The sequence below is a fragment of the Branchiostoma belcheri genome, unplaced genomic scaffold, assembly GCF_001625305.1.
Source record: "Branchiostoma belcheri isolate BF01 breed outbred unplaced genomic scaffold, Haploidv18h27 scaffold58, whole genome shotgun sequence".
In the NCBI taxonomy this organism is placed as follows: domain Eukaryota; kingdom Metazoa; phylum Chordata; class Leptocardii; order Amphioxiformes; family Branchiostomatidae; genus Branchiostoma; species Branchiostoma belcheri.
Window position 1 is genome coordinate 1,909,350 of NW_017804220.1, and position 16,426 is coordinate 1,925,775.

The 16,426-nt window shown below is 39.1% G+C and overlaps 1 protein-coding gene across 2 annotated transcripts in view; it reads right to left on the reverse strand.

Annotated features, from left to right (window-relative positions):
* The window catches only part of LOC109481814, a 17,531-nt gene extending 1,577 nt beyond the window's left edge, over positions 1 to 15,954 (reverse strand). For both annotated transcript variants that reach the window (XM_019784402.1, XM_019784401.1), the window contains exons 1-3: positions 15,647 to 15,954; positions 7,946 to 8,042; positions 2,806 to 2,898 (exon numbers count right to left, since the gene is read on the reverse strand). In XM_019784402.1, the coding sequence (XP_019639961.1) occupies positions 2,806 to 2,898; positions 7,946 to 8,037 (185 nt within the window). In that variant the 5' untranslated portion in view covers positions 8,038 to 8,042; positions 15,647 to 15,954. The remainder of the gene's footprint in view (positions 1 to 2,805; positions 2,899 to 7,945; positions 8,043 to 15,646) is intronic.
* Between the last annotated feature and the right edge of the window lie 472 nt (positions 15,955 to 16,426).

Consider the following 16,426-nt stretch of genomic DNA (forward strand, 5'->3'; position numbering starts at 1 on the left):
GCACGGACGTAAAACTCCACATCACTCTAAACTCGAAAAGATACACCCATTTAATGTATTTATTCTCCAATACAAAATTCAGACAATCCTCTAAAACTTTATCAACAGCCAGAGGTAGCCAACGGCATGTTAAGTTCTGTACATGGTTTTGTGTAATAAATACGCACACACGCGCAAAAATTACACACACACACACACACACACACACACACACACACACACACACTCACACACATACAGTTCTAAACATACACACGCGCTTACACACACGCACACACACACAAACACACACACACAAACACACACACACACACACACACTCATACATACAGTTCTAAACACACAGGCACGCTTACACACACACACACACACACACACACACACACACACTCACACATACATACAGTTCTAAACACACACGCGCGCTTACACACACACTTACACACACACAAACACACACACACACTAATCTATTTTACGCAAGCATGAAGCTATTCATTCGTATACCATTAGCAGCAATCAACAACCAAAATGTATCATATTAAGTGATACTAATTAAGAACGATGATATCAGGTCCGTCTGTGATGGTTAGCTCCAGAATCCATGTATTAACTAGGTTCTTGTGTGAAAGTGAAGAAAAGGGCAATACATCAATTTGAAAAATAAGAGAATTAAATTTTTTACATTTTTTCATATCTAAGAAGTATTTGGTTTCTTTGATTTTATAGTGTTCTTTATTTGCAAATCATGCCGGCAAAGTATAATTAAATGTAATTAAGTTTGTCACGATTAAGGGCTTCATAGGTTATGTTAAACACTATCACAAATTAGGATATGTGATAGCACAAAACTGTGAGAAAATGGATAAACATATGTTGAAATGGGGTCCACTGTATGGTAAATTGTTAGACTGATGTATTGTTTGCAAAATGTCTCTGGGTATTTATTTTTCTTGTATGTGAACATGTCCTTTGCCTTTATTCTTTGAAATTACAATAAAGATTATTTGGAAAAAAAGGATAATTAAATGTACAGCGTCAAAGCTAAGAAAGTGAAGAAGCAATAGAGAGAATACAACTACTGTCTGATCAACTTATACTACTATTACGTTGCTATTATGAGGCTTGAGGTTTCAATGCAATTAGTATGTTATAGAAGAGGGCTTAGTATAAGCCTTTTCGTGCCTCTTCTCTTCTCCTGCACTCCCATCCGGTGTTCTAGAAAATTACACGTATTATCCAGATAATAACTGATATGAAGAACGTTATTGTCAGGAGAAATTTTCAACATACGCCCATTCTTTTTAAGGGCTCTTTTCCGGTGTCTGAGTTTCTAGTTCTTGAATTACATAACAACTGGTACGTGTGTACGTGCCTTTAAATTGGGCCCGTCACACATTCAGAATCTTCCCCCGACCATTATTCAAATAAGAATCAACTTGGCTGAAGTTCGGGAGCAGTCTGTCTAGATTTAAGCGACGTTTACCTTTCTATACAAATCGGATTTGAGTTGAATTTGAGTCAAATGTGACTCCAAACATGCCTAAACACTGCTGACCTACTTATGAACCCCAGCAAATCATCCGTAAATAACTTCACAAGGTTGGTAAACAGATGAATAGCAAAGTTCTTTGATCACAACCATTTATTTTTTTTTACCAACCAACGTTTCGATGACCGTCTGTCATCTTCATCAGGGCAATTCTGACTGGTTTAATGTGCACTGACGCTAGATGTTACTTGGTGCATAGTGCACTAAAGGTGTTACATGGTTCACAGTGTACTGTTACTTGGCTCACAGTGCACTTATAATTTTTTTTCACTGTTAACAATGCATTTCCGAACAATTGTTACGTACATAGGCATTGTCACATCACCAGCAAATCATTGCCGAATCTTCCGTCCACTACCGAAAGTTTTTAACATTCTCAAACATTCGGCTGGCGCAGCCGAACACTAGCCAACCTCACCAAACACTAGCCAACCTCACCAGTCAACCACAGCCCATCTTTCTCCAAAACTACTCCTAACCATGGTTGTGGAGAGTTCGGCAGACTGTGTTTGTAAGACCATATTTGTCTATGTGTGACAAGAGCTTCAAGCAGCCAATGCATGCAATTTACGGGCGACAAAACTGGAAATATCATGAATATGGCAATCTGTATGATATAGACACATACTGCCTCTCGCCAAGCTAGTACATTTGCACCAGTATCTCATACTTTCAGTGTTAAAAATAGTGCAGAAACAAACACCAAGATAAGCCTTTATTTTCTGGCTGGTATCTTAAAATCAGTCCAGGATCCTATTAGTAACTGTTTTCCGTCGCAATGTTCGGCGTTCTTGCTCCACAAATGTCCATACAGATTTAGGCAGTGTTGTTTTAACTTGGTATGTAGATAAGTGACTAGAATATTGACTTTGAAAAGTCTGGTTCGGAAGAAAACCCCCCCCCCCACAAGGCTCAAAGGTCCACTTTTTGGTCCACTTGTCTTGTAAAGGTCCACTTTTTGGTCCACTTTTCATGTAAAGGTCCAAGATTTTTCTTGAAAATATGGACTGGAATCCTAGAAAAACTGCTCCCTTTGTTATTGAATAAAAATTTATCTCTGATTTTTCTTGGAAATTCTCTAAAAAACGCAGGAAATGCCATTTTAGAAGGTTCATTTTTCAAAATTTTCCGCCTTCGACACTCGAGGTCCCCTCAAGCAGTGGGAAGAACCCCCCCCCCCCATTCAAAATCCTGGCTACGGGCATGCTATGGGCACCTTTAAAACATCCGCAGTGCCCGAAGGTTGTACTTACTGTAGTACTTCTCTGAGAGACAGCTGTGAGGCAGGAACCCTCTTCCCAAAGTCTGCTGTCCGACTTGTTTGACAATTTTCGTTCCACGGTGTTCTGTTAGCAGCGGTGGCAGCAGGGCAAAGCAAAGGCAGAGAAACCGTTAGTAAAAAAGAACTTTAATTGTAGTATGATACTATATATTTTGCGTCCCTGAAATATGTTAGAGACTTTGTGTTAGAAGAAGAAGTCAAAAGTAATTTCCATGTGGTTAGTAGTGGCATCAAATGATGCACATCTTAGTTCCAAACAGATGTAAGATCTGGCCCACTCTCGGTATTTTGCATTTGATGTTTCAAACTTTTCTAAACCTTTCTCTTAGAGGAGGTCTTATATAAAGGTGCACTACAAGACATGCGGACTAAATGTCGCAAAAAATATATTCTGAAACTTCGAGACCAACCCAGGTCCTTACATCTGCCCGAAGATTTTGGCACATCGACTTGAGAAGATCAATGAACCTGTAAGTTGTCACGGTGTGTTAGTAGAATTATTTTATTCACATATTATTCAAATATAGTACATTCTAAAACCACATTGCAACAAACACATAAGGCACGTAGAATTTCATGATCTTGAGCTGTACAGATACAAAGAAGTTAGAATACAAGTGTTGTGTTAGAAACGAGAGGAATGGTGAGACGAAAGAAAGCAACCAAACGACAGTTGATGCAGCATACATGTACCTACATGTACGGCAAGTGGGAAATGTCGTGTTAGTGGAGAAGCAAGGTGCTAGAGAAGTGAAGGCCTAAGAGAGTGCCACCCAAGGCGATGCGTTGCGTTGCAAGGAGACAATCTAATGGGTTACGCCGAAGGGCGGTTATACCAGTTGAATAGTGCCGATACACATGTTGGAATTTGTAACTTTGGGAACCAGTACACTTTCTGTGAGCTGAAGGGTTTATAGAATTTATTTTATTCATTTCATCATAAAACGGCTGGGAACCCCATGCAGCTAGTAGGAGCTACTTTCCAGTGGTGCCCAGCATACATTTACACAGGACAAGATTGCATTACATTTAGTCAAGAAACAAAAATGGTGGGCAACAGACAAATGACATCCGATGCGTAACGTTAGTTAATTTTGAATAGTGTGGAGTGAAAAAGAAGCAGCTTATATTGAATTGATAACAAAGCCTTCCCGTTAAAATAAGACTTCTTATAGTCTTCCTAGCCACTTAAAGACACAATGGCTTCCTTTTATCAAGAATTTCTACTAGAGCACGACTTAAAAAGCAACTCTCCCATTTCAAAATGTTGTTGACAAATGACCAGTATCTGCCACTAATATGTCTAAGTTGTACAACCCTTTTAAAACGCCTACGCGAGCCGACAACATCTCCTGTATGTAACGTTCGTATTTGGGGGATTAGGCTATCTACGTGGCCTCTTTACCGGTCCAATTTAAGGGATTACTTTAGGTAGTTTTACAGGCATCTGCACGTTTGCTGTATTGATCAGTTCATCAAATATATGGCACGCCTCGGGGAGGCTTCTTGCAACAGCTCAAATACTTCAATTTAGCTGAGCAACACCAAGTAATTTTTTTATGGATGACGTCCGAGCGCGCATTGATTTTGGCATGTTTTCAAAGAAAAAAATAGGAAATCCGGCTTCCTGTAACTATGACCAAAGAGTCACGGCAGTGGGAGAAGGGAAGATGTGAAAAAAAAACAGGACAGGATGACAACTGCTGTTTCACTGATTTATTGCTGTTTTCATTACGAATAAAAGACTTTTTTGTGTTACACTGCGTTCTCTCATTTAAATTGTTATATTTCACATCTAGGCATCTAGCTTTTTTACCGTTCTTCTTTTATTTTCGCGCTCAAGCATTAATTAGATTTGAGGTCTCCAGAGGACGTCATCCCTAAGAACTACTTCTTAGGCACCCAGGCCAGAGCCTCGGAGGAGGTGATTTTTTTTTTGGCGAAAATCAATGCGTGCGCGGATGTCATCCATAAAATTGTGTAGCCTACCGTTAGTAAGAAGGGGATGCGGCAGCTGGCTATAGCCTATATTACACCAAACTCGCGTGCAACAGGCTGTCAGTGAATAAAAGTTCTAAACGGGAAATATGCGGCTACATATGTCTTACTGTGTGAAGAAAGACTGTGTGTGTGAGATGTCGGTTAGCTTGAGGAATGAAGATATCTAAATGTACTTAGCTGCAGCAAGTTCCACTTTATGGTAGAAAAGGAGATTTTACCACACCAATCCTCGGTTTATAACTCTGTATCTGTATATCTGTATCGGTATATCTGGTATAACCATCCTTCGGCAAAACAAACCGGCTTCGCAGGCAGCTAGCTATATTACACCGAATGGCCTGTTACACCCAATCGTTGCACATCTAATTGCAGGCCTAGAGTTGTTTGAGGCTTTCTAGTGATGATGTCCCAACTGCTTGAAGTGCTAGAGTTTCACTCTACTATCATAGTTCTTGGAAAATAAGTTTTTGAACACCTCAATCCTTGGTTGATGCTGATATTGAAAGGCATAACTATGTCTTGTTGTTTTCTGAGCTGATATTGGGTACTTCTAAAAGGATGCTAGTTTGGGCATAAGTGCCAAGTAAAATGCCTTGTTCTCTCTTTGCCGGTATTAGGTACTTAGGAAAGGAAGCTAGTTTGCGCACAAGTGCCATGTAAGGACACAGCACTGCTGTCCAATCATCTTCAAAGGAAGATGAGAGACCGCAGGTTACATAACGTTATCAGTAAGAGAGAGATAGAGAGAGAAAAGAGAGAGTTCCGGTCCTAAGGATAAGATGGAGACATCTTAGTGAGTCTGTAATTTACTTATCCGGAAATCACTTACGCCGCGGTGTTGTTATTCATCGCCCGCCTGCCCATGCCAGTGGTGTCGGTGTAGGCGCACTTCCGGCTCCACGGTGGGCTGTGTATGTGGTAAAACCCAAACGTGCTAACATTTATTTTGTTGTTGTTGTTGTTTTCCGTCAATTTTATACAGGGTGGCCCATTAAGTGATTGCACTTCTTTTCAGTGGGGCCCTGTTTTACACAACAAAACACAACAGTCACATACAAACAGTAAAATTGGGATACAATAAATAATGATAATAGCAATAATAATAAATAAAAAACAGTAATTTAACCAATAATATTGATAAATAATGACAATAAAAAAAAGTACAAATTGTCACGTTATACCACACTGACTTAGTTTTATAGATGACATCCTAGAAGACCCCACCCCCAAACAAATGTGCAAGGGCGAATAAAAAATTGCAGCCAAAAATGCTGCCAAATCACATGAATACAAAGCTGGTATTGTGAATTTGTGGTAGTGCAAAGCGACTTTTACGACAAGCTGGCACATGCTGGCCTTTGCGGCATTTATGAGTCGGCACTCTACAGAGTTCTTGAGTTTCGTGGAGCTTCGGCAGCCTGGGTGCCATCCTCCGTAGTTGTCACCTATTTTCAATTGCTACCATGGACTACGGAGGATGACACCCAGACCAGAGCCTCGGAGGAGGTGATTTTTTTTGGCGAAAATCAATGCGTGCGCGGATGTCATCCATAAAATTGTGGCCCTTATAACACAACAACACTTGTTTATACATTCTATAACCATTCAATTCTACAACGTTAAATCCCCTGTCACACATACAGCGCCTTCCACCGAACACCAACTAACCAAGGTTGACTGAGTTTCGGGAGCAGTCTGACCAGATTTCGGCCACCCCTACTGCTGTATACGGATTGAATCAAATTTGAGTTAAATGTCTGCTAAATTTGACCCCCGAACACGCCCTAACATTGCTTAGCTGCATCTAATCAACCAGTGCCCAACCATGACCCCCGTTCACTCCCAAATGTTTTAAACATTTCGAAACTTTCTGCTTGTGCAGTTAACAGTAGCTGATCTGGCCGAACACCAGCCAACCACAACCGACCTTGCTGCTGACCTTCTCCTGACCATGGACATTAGTTGGGGAAGTTCGGCAGTGTTCGGGAGTCACATTCAGCTACGTGTGACAAAGGGTGTAAGTAGAGAAAGTAGAACCATTAAAGTTAGTCATACAACATCAAATTCTTCGACAATAGTATGCTCCTGATATGGCCAACTATAAGTTGTAGTATGTTGCAATCATTGAACACAATTGTGCAGACACACCTCGATGTACAGACTGAAAAAAAGTAGAATCAGTCTATTTTAAAATATCAACAAGTTAGAACAATTGGTTTGTTTAAACATGAATCTGTGCATATCTGCAGCGCCTGTCCGCGGTAGCGTAAAGCCTGTAATCATCAATTTCATCACAAACGACGCTTTAGGTTGTTGAGTGAGTCGGCAATGTCAGGATGTGCTGTCTTCTTGCTACCTAAAGTGCCTGCTTGACATCTTCTGTTTCAAACTTCTAAAGAGCTCATGATTGTCAGTTTTTGCTGAAAGGAAACGGTTCTGTTAATGCGTTGCCGTCTGTTTACTTCTGTCCCCATCACAATTAGCCTGTCAAGTTTAGTTGCAAATAATCTGAAAGTTTATTGCAAATTCATGCCCGAGGGCTGATTGCGATGGCATAGAACATGATAAAACAATAGTAAACAGTAAAAATGACCATAAATGATACTACTGATGCTACTTTTAACTTAGTTATTGTTGGGTTTTATTTCTTTTGTGTGCAGTGGAGTATGAAATGTCCGTCGTTTAGCGAGATGTACTGTTTGGGTGGTGATAATAGAAATGCAGCTTTTGTAGGTTGGGAAGGTGAATAAAGCTAGCGAACGTTTTGGTTACCATTTCAAATGACTTATCTCTTTCGTTGCTAAAAGAGGGCAATGACAAATTGAATGTATTCCTCCACTGCATTTTCTGTGCAATATTTACATATTTAATCGTTAACAATACAACACACGATTTTAACAAGGCAAATAAACATCACATACAACTGGATAAAATTGCAGCGCGGAATGGCAACATTATAATTTGTAATTGTGGCTAATTACAATGCAATCCAACGTTTTGACGTGACGGTTAAAACAACAGGTAAATTAAAAAAGAAGAAAACGAAGAAAGAAACCAGGGACTATGTTTTATCTCAAGCATAAAACTACCAATGGAACTGGAAGACCTACTTGCAGTTGTATCCATACGCCACTCCTTGCGAGCTCACCACGACTGCCACAGCCAGTAGCAGAGTCGCCCCTGATACAGATATCGTCCTCATCGTAACTACAGTCGGGAAAAATTGAATCCAATTATTCTTGAATTATCATGAAAGTTAATCTGTACTAGTAATCACAGTAAAATGTTGAACGTTATTCCTACACAACGAGTACAAAGAGGTCAAATTTTCAACGACCGCTGTTGCCTTCATCAGGATAATTAATGATACGTATAAAATAATGACCAATCACTTCCGATACGTGACCTTATTCACACGAGACTTAAGAAATTGATCAAACGTGTCGATGAGTTTATATCGTCCACCGTCTCTATCAAATTCTTTATTCTTGGTATGTAACCCGTAGCATAGCCTGGTATCGAATGCGTCATTAACGAGATAAACAAGCATTGAGCTTGCACTACAGCTTGTAGGGAACCTAAGAGTTATGTGGAAACAGTTATTATATTCTACACGACATTTGGCTAGCACACTGAAATTAATAGTTTCTTGATAAATAGCTGGATGCCAAATTAACAATGGGGAACAGTGTATGAATGTGCACAATATGTGAGAAGTAAAGAAATAAAGAACAAAGGTTCTGAAACTTTCTCTTAGCTCCCGTAAGGCTGGAAATTTAAAGAGAAGAATATAAAGCCAAAATATAAATCTTTATTTGGCAACCTTCTCTATTGCAACCCCTTTTGTGACCGTAATAAAAGAAAACTGCCAATTACATGGTCTCGCTCTACAGGGGCTTTGGTAAGTCGACACGAAGATACATATAGATCTTTATTTCAAGGTTTTTATGTCCAGTATAACTACAAAGAATGTGCTCACAGAAGTCTGGAAACGTTCTTATATAACGTGTTCCATTAGTAGGAGGGAACGGGTTGAGATATTGGCAACAATTAATAAGAGAAATTTCTTTGACTGCGCCACAGGAGCATTGTTCCGCAGACATGTAATATGTAATACTCATCATCAAAAAGAATAGCTGTATGGATTGAGAAAAATTATTCCAACAACAAATTCAGAACGTCCTTTTTTGCCTCTCGGCTGGAGAGTTCTTGTTAGTTTTTATAAGGCCACACCAAGTAAATTTTATGGATGACGTCCGCGCGTGCATTGATTTTGGCCTGTTGCTAGAAAAAAAAACAAGAAATTCCGCTTCCTGTAACTATGACCAAAGGGTCACAACAGTGCCGCAAATCGCTAGATTGACGTGAAACCCGTAACGCGAAATGTGTAAAGAGCACGTGCTTTGTTTCTGCAGGCCTGCAAAAATGTGAAAGAAACAGGAGAGGATGACAACTGCTGTTCCACCTGATTTTTTGCTGTTTTGATGATGAATAAAAGACTTCTTGCTTGTTAATCTGTGTCACCTCATTCAATTTGTGTCCTAACATTTGTCGTCTCTTAGTATATTTCTAATCTAGGCATCTTGTTTTTTAGGGCCCTTCTTGTTTTTTTTCGCCCTCTCGCATTAGATATAGGGTCTCCAAAGGACGTCATCCATAAAATTTACTTGGTGTGGCCTAACAGGATGTCAGTGAGACAAGGGCATTTTATTAAGTGGTCTGCTCAAGTGAAGTGTGATTTGTGAGATATGACCGAAGGCGAAGAAGCGTTTTTGAAATCATTGATTTTTGGTTTAATGGGTATGGGCAGTTTCGTGCAGAAAATAATTAATAGTTGTTCGTGGAAGGTTCTAGGAAACATAGTTCATGAATTTGTGTGTAGCTCTATTTATACTTAAGGAACACTAGGAGGGCAATTGGATGGTTCTTTCTTGCTGTATTCAAATTGCAACGGGAATACACGTGGAGCACTAGGCAGCAGATGCAGCTTATGCAGTGCTCCACACAGTACAAACATTATGCACAACATTATGCACAACAATTTAAAAAAGTGCCAACGTTGCAATACTGTGGAAGGCCCTGGCAGCTGCAGCTGATGTCGGGCCCAACATTATGAAATACATACATACATAAACATACACACATCATAACACAATAAAGTCACAAACCACAGAAATCTCTTATACCTACAATCCATAACCTAGGCAAATGACAGCAAAACAAATAACAATATAACTTAGTATGTTAGGAGGAAAAATAAAAGCAAAAAATTACATCGAAATACATAAATAGCTGTACAATTAAAACAGTGGTGATGCAAAAAACTACAGCCTAAATGGTCAACAAATACTTTTTGCTTGCTATCTTGAAAGCATTTTGGCTATGGTGGTTGGTTCCAGAGGATGATTAGATAGTTTATGTGTGCGTTTGTGAAAAATATCCAGCAATGGAGGGTAGAAACTAAATCTTCAAGATCTGAAGATTCTTCACATTGGAATTATTGAATGGCACAACTACGAAAAAACAACTATGAAAAAAAAACAATTACGCTGTCTATGCCTTTCCAAGAAATCCTCGACCTCCCCTCAGATCCAGTTCTAAAGGACATGTTAATTAAGTCATTTGTAACTCTCTTATTCTGCCTCACTTAACAAGGATTACAGTACAGGGACATTAGCACATATAATGAGCTTATGGAGTTAACCTCGTCACATCCTGCTGGCCATTTACTGATAAAGTTTGATTAGCTGTGATTTCTGGGTCGACGAGTAATGAAAAAGCTGTCATTTTGTGGCATCTTCAACGGTGTCCATTGATGATTAAAAAGGCAATGCCGCCAGTGTTGCCCTACATTTTGGGAATCTGACTACGACAACCATGTCGATCGTGCGTCGATGAAGGTTAGGCACCCACTGAAGACCGCCAAACAAGTGCGCGCGGGCCAATAAAAAAATTCCAGCCAAAAAGCAAAAAGCTGCTAAACAACAGAAATACAAAGCTGGTATCATAAAATTTGCGGCAACGCATTGTGACTTTTACGAATAACCGGCACATGCTGGCCTTTTACAGCCTTTTATGAGTCGCCATTGTACTGAGTTCTTGAGTTCCGTGGAGTTTCGGCAGCCTGGGTGCCATCTTCCGTAGTTACCACCAGCTTCCTATTGTCGCTAGGCCATTAATCAAGCAACTGGATAGATTTTCAAAACCGCCAGACTTTCCAATTCCATTCACTACTTTTCATCTTTTCTCACGAACCAAATCTGTAGATGAACAGGTATTTCTCAACAGCCTGAGATCTTGATATGTAAATGAGGTGAGGAAAATTTTGGAACATCTATAGGAACCAAAAAATAACACAAGGCTAAGATAAGAATGATTTAGATAAAATCGGGGATGAGTTTTTGTAGTAGTTGATTGTACATTATATAGAAATGAGAGATTCCTGCTATACTTATATAAAGTTCCCCAGCTTTAGACATAAAAAATTCGTATTCCTTATGAAACTTGACAAACCACGTATCATAAGCTCCATATGTTCTTACATCTACAACTGCCTCAAGAAAGTGAACCTATAAAAATTAAATCAAGACATTACTGTAATTTTTCCTGTTAATTCATAACCTGTACTTGTAGGAACATAAGTACAATAAAGGCCTTTTACTCATATTGATCGTGTTACGAGTACAAGTAACGTCCCTAGAGACAAGTGGATTCTCCCTGACCTCCCGTAAAATGTAAAAATCATCAGGTTGAGGGACTAAGCTTATTCTCCAAGCAAGGTTTAGCCCTGGGCTTTTTAAGTCTTTTTAGACTTTTCTATTGGGATTTCTTTTTTTTTTTGTAATAGCCGAACGGGTGGCAAATGGATACACCCCGGCCAATTGGATATATATTAATATATTCACAAAAAGATATGTTTGGATATTTCTGAGCTCGCCTTGAACAACAAGACATTCGACCGAAGATTGGAAATAATGACTCCATGGCCGGCTTAATTCTCTGGTAAATCATTTTAGCTATTTGGCCAATTTCGCAATCTATTTTTTTGCAGCATCCGACAGAGTCTGGTAAAGACTAGACTATAAAGGGAGGCGCAGACCAAATAAGAAGACAAGAATTCTTTTGCAATAAAAATTATAATTTACGCAAAATGTACAAAAATACTCACTTTCAGTGTTGGTGCAAATGAGTATCATAGGCAGAATATGGGGGCGGCGTCTGGAAAAATCAGCCATTTAATCTAGTTTTTTTTTTCAAGGCTGTATTTAATACCGGATAAACTATCGACAACACAGGTTTGATAATATCTCTAATAGATACCTGGAAGCAACATGAAATTCAAAAACATCTTGAGATCTAAAATCTGACGATAAGAGAATTTTACGAGCCGTGTGACATCAAATGGTAGATTAGCAGGTAAAGAAGTATTTCACACACATCGATTGAAAGATAACATCGGAGAAACTGCTTGGTACAATTGCTTCTTCACTCTGTTTGGTCAATTACTGCCACGCACCAAAAAGGTACTCAAGCCACAAGGGTTCTCCATATGAGACAGTGTTATGATCGCGTGTCTGGTTATTGTAATAAGAGTAGAGACATATTTCAACCAGAGCGAGAAATGTAATGTCATTATCACAAATGAAAACATTTTACATATCACTCTCTTGATACGAGCAAGGCACAGGGGTCTGTATAAGGTTTCGTTGGAGAGGTAGCTATTGAGTTAAGAAATAAGCTAGAAATGTGTTAACTTATTATTTTACTAGTAAGAAGCAAAAATTATTCTCTTCCTAGTAAAAAATGAGTTCCATTCTTAGCTCATATTTTCTCTAGAGTATGATAATATGAAATATTATTGGGTTAAGAATATAAAGAAAAAAAACATTAGTACTACTTTTTGCTATCTTTTACAGGCACTACAAATGTAGAACAAATGTGCTAGATAATCAGGTATTGATAATTCAATAATCCATCTCCGATTGTAGCAGCAAGACACCTTGACGCTGTGTTTTGTAACAGCAGGAGCGTTGGAGAAGGTACCACACTGATGTAGACAATTGTGCTTGCAACTGCTTAAGTATAAGTGCACACAGAAAAAGGACAAAGTAGGAAGACTTGCTGAATGAAATTCGCAGTCATAGCAGCTACGAAGCTACTCTTGTGACGATTGAAGTAGGAAGTATAAGGGTGGGTAAGTGAGGAAAACACCTCGAAGTTGAAATCGCTATGTTTTGTTAACCACAAGGACGACACTTGAAAATCAGATTGGGCAAATGTGCAATATGTGCTTCATATGTCATTTACTGTGCAAGGAACACTGTTGGTTGGGAAAAACATGGGACTATTCTTATGTTGTAAATAGCTTGCTGCACGAAGAAGTGCAATAGTCAATCAGTGCATTAGTCAATCAGTGCAATATATTAATTGTGTAACTTTTATTATATTGATTATACCTTTTTGAACTGCAGTTTCGGCGTCCAGATAGTCCGATGCACGCATACTTACCTTGCGTCCCGTGAGTTTCTTACTCATAATAAGAGGCTGACCTAGCTGTTTTAACTATTCGTCTTGTACGTTTGTGAAAACCTAATAAAGATTATTTTAACTCTCCCTATTTCTGGAGCGCTCCTCGGGAAGTATCGACCACTCGTCTCGCAATTGTACTCGTGTCGATGTCATATAGATAAAATTGAAAGATGTTTGGAAAGAATTTATGGGCAGAGCAATGGTGTTATGTTCTACTGTCTTACGAAAGACATCTAATCCGATTTCATTGCGGTGAAACTGGAGATACTCGAATAAAGCAATCTCTTTGATACTAGGACATACTGCCTCAAATATGAACATTTTAATCAGTATTTCATACTTTGGGCATTTAAATCTGCAGAAAACGTCCCAAGATGATTCCGTTATTTTCTTTGTGGTACCATAGAAATCATCTCTGGATCCTTCCAGTAATCGGTTTTCGTCCCAATTTTGTGAATTTTTGCTTCTTGTATGTCTATATACATTGGGATGATGCTGTTTCAGCTTAGTGTGTATATAAGTGACTAGAATATAAAGTAAAAAAAATCTGGTTCCCAAGCCCTAAAAACTGCGTTGGATGCCTTAAATTGTGCCCAACTATACCAGAGACTTGGGGTATAGATGAAAGAGATACTAGTTATATAAGCTGGTTAAAAAAGTACCAAAGCCGAAGATCACCATAAAACATGATAACATACATCATAACATTTAGGTATTTCTAGACCTAGATGGCATCACAAAGTCATGTCTATAAGGTATACATGAATGTTAAAGTATTATCTACTGACATATGTGCGCAGCCTAATATGTACTTATTAATATCCTTTTGACATGCACATCCTCTTGTAATCTTAGGCAATGCCTAATATATAGAATTAATATCATCAAAAACATATTCCTTCTGATAGTTCATGGAATTGCTCATGCTTCCTCAAATCAAGCATTTCATATCAGAAGGAGATGCTACTAAAGAGAATTTGATACACAGTCAATTCGAAGAAGCGAATTCTATCTGGTTAAGAAAAGGAAAAAAACCGAAGATCACTATAAAACTTTGTTTGGCAAAACGCAGCTTGTGGATGCTTGCTCTTTTGCTGTACTTGTTAGTCTAGGAGCTTCCGTGTCGTCCGACACATGAGGTAATCAGAGCGATTTAAAAGAATGATTCTTTAAAAAAGGGAATAAAATGTATGTGTTTGAGAGAATTTAACCTGTTTGGGCGATTGCGAAATGTACAGATCCGAAGATGCGGATTTTATGGGGCAAAATAAAATCATCCGATACCTCATCCTAACCTATTACACAAGACATACAGAAACCACTTAAGCAAAAGATGAACACTGTAAAGTAGTCAAAGCCATGATGACCACTTACATTCAGCCTCACAATTAAGACAATTCTTTTGCTAGGCATGGTTTAAGACTGTCATGGTTTAGACATGGTTTAAGACATGGTTTAAGAACTAAAAAAAAATAAAAGTCAAAACGGAACATCAATACTGATAATGCCTTGTCTTGTGCTGAAGTCTTGGAAAGGAATTATCAAATTATACTATAGAATGGACCATTTTTTGCAAAATTCAAGAAAATCGTTAGGATGATCTGTGCCAAATCTACCAAAGTTTAGAGTCAAACTCCCAACTGATATTGACCATATAGCACATCATAGTATAGACCAGAGTACAACAACATGTCATGACCATGACAAACTACAAAAAGAAGCAAGGGGATGAAGAATCCGCATTCATGATTAAAAGATACTAGCCATAATGTTGAAACGCTATTTTCGGCGAAAATGATTTTTTTTAGATGAACATGGCCTAAGATAAACATAAGACACATTTCAACCGCACGAAAGACCGCGGTAGGGTACTTTGACCAGCCACGAAGAACTATAGAAAGTATCGATTGCATGACCAAAAAAGCGGATGAAGAATCTGCATTCATGATTAAAATAATAGCCATGGTGTTTAAACTCTACTGTCGGTGAAAAATATATTTTTAAAACATATACATGGCCTAAGATTCACATAAGACACATGTCAACAGCAAGAAAGACAACAGTAAGGTACTATGACTATGAAGACGAACTATCGCACTCATGATTAACAGATAATAACCATGGTGTTTAACCTCTACTCTAAAATATTTTTCTAACATAAACATGGCCTAAGACACATTTCAACAGCAAGAAAGATTGCGGTAGAGGCATTACGACCAGCCATGAAGATGAATCATAAAAAGTATCAATTGAATGACATGGACCACACCGAGTGGACGTACCGATTGTTTGCAGTTCACAAACTTGTCCAGAATCAGCAGACCTCGTCAATCGTTCCCTCCGCTGCCTCGCCCGTGTGATGTATTGAGACGGCGGATCCGCACGTCGCTACGAGCTGCACTGAAGATTTATCCTCACGCGAAGAACAAGCCGGGGAATCAACCGGTGGTTGTCCGCCAGGCACAAACGTATCTGGCTGAAACGTAAATTGAAGGAGACTGGCCTTTTGAAAGCAATATGGTATAAAAGGCCGTGGCTATTTCTTACTTCGTTTGCAAAAAGCTGTACTGCCCACGGCTGCTGAGGGGATTCTTGTGCAATCTGAGAGTAGAGTTGATTCTCAAGTACTTATAACTGGTGGAGAGGATGTGGGCGTGGTGATGACGTCATGTCGACGTCATACCGTTTTTTAAAAATCCAGCTAATGAGAAGATTCATCATCTCACAATTGATGTCGTCCACCCCCATGGCAGCCCTCTGGGATGCAGTCAAATGGAAGAGGAAATCAGAAACGACACTGAGAAATGAGTGGGGAGTTTTATTGTCCTAATTTTGGGACAATATCTGACACAAGGGTGACCTATCAACCAGTCCTAGGATGCCATCTATTACTATATTTCCTGGAAACGTTGGCTCCGATCCTCTGAGGTACCAACTGCGATTGTTCAAAGAGAGACTCCGGAGCCGAGATCATTAGGAAGTTTAGATCTGATACCAAAACAGCAGTTGTCAACTTTCAACGATAAATTATGGATAGAACTCTCGTCGAGAGCTGAGGGATG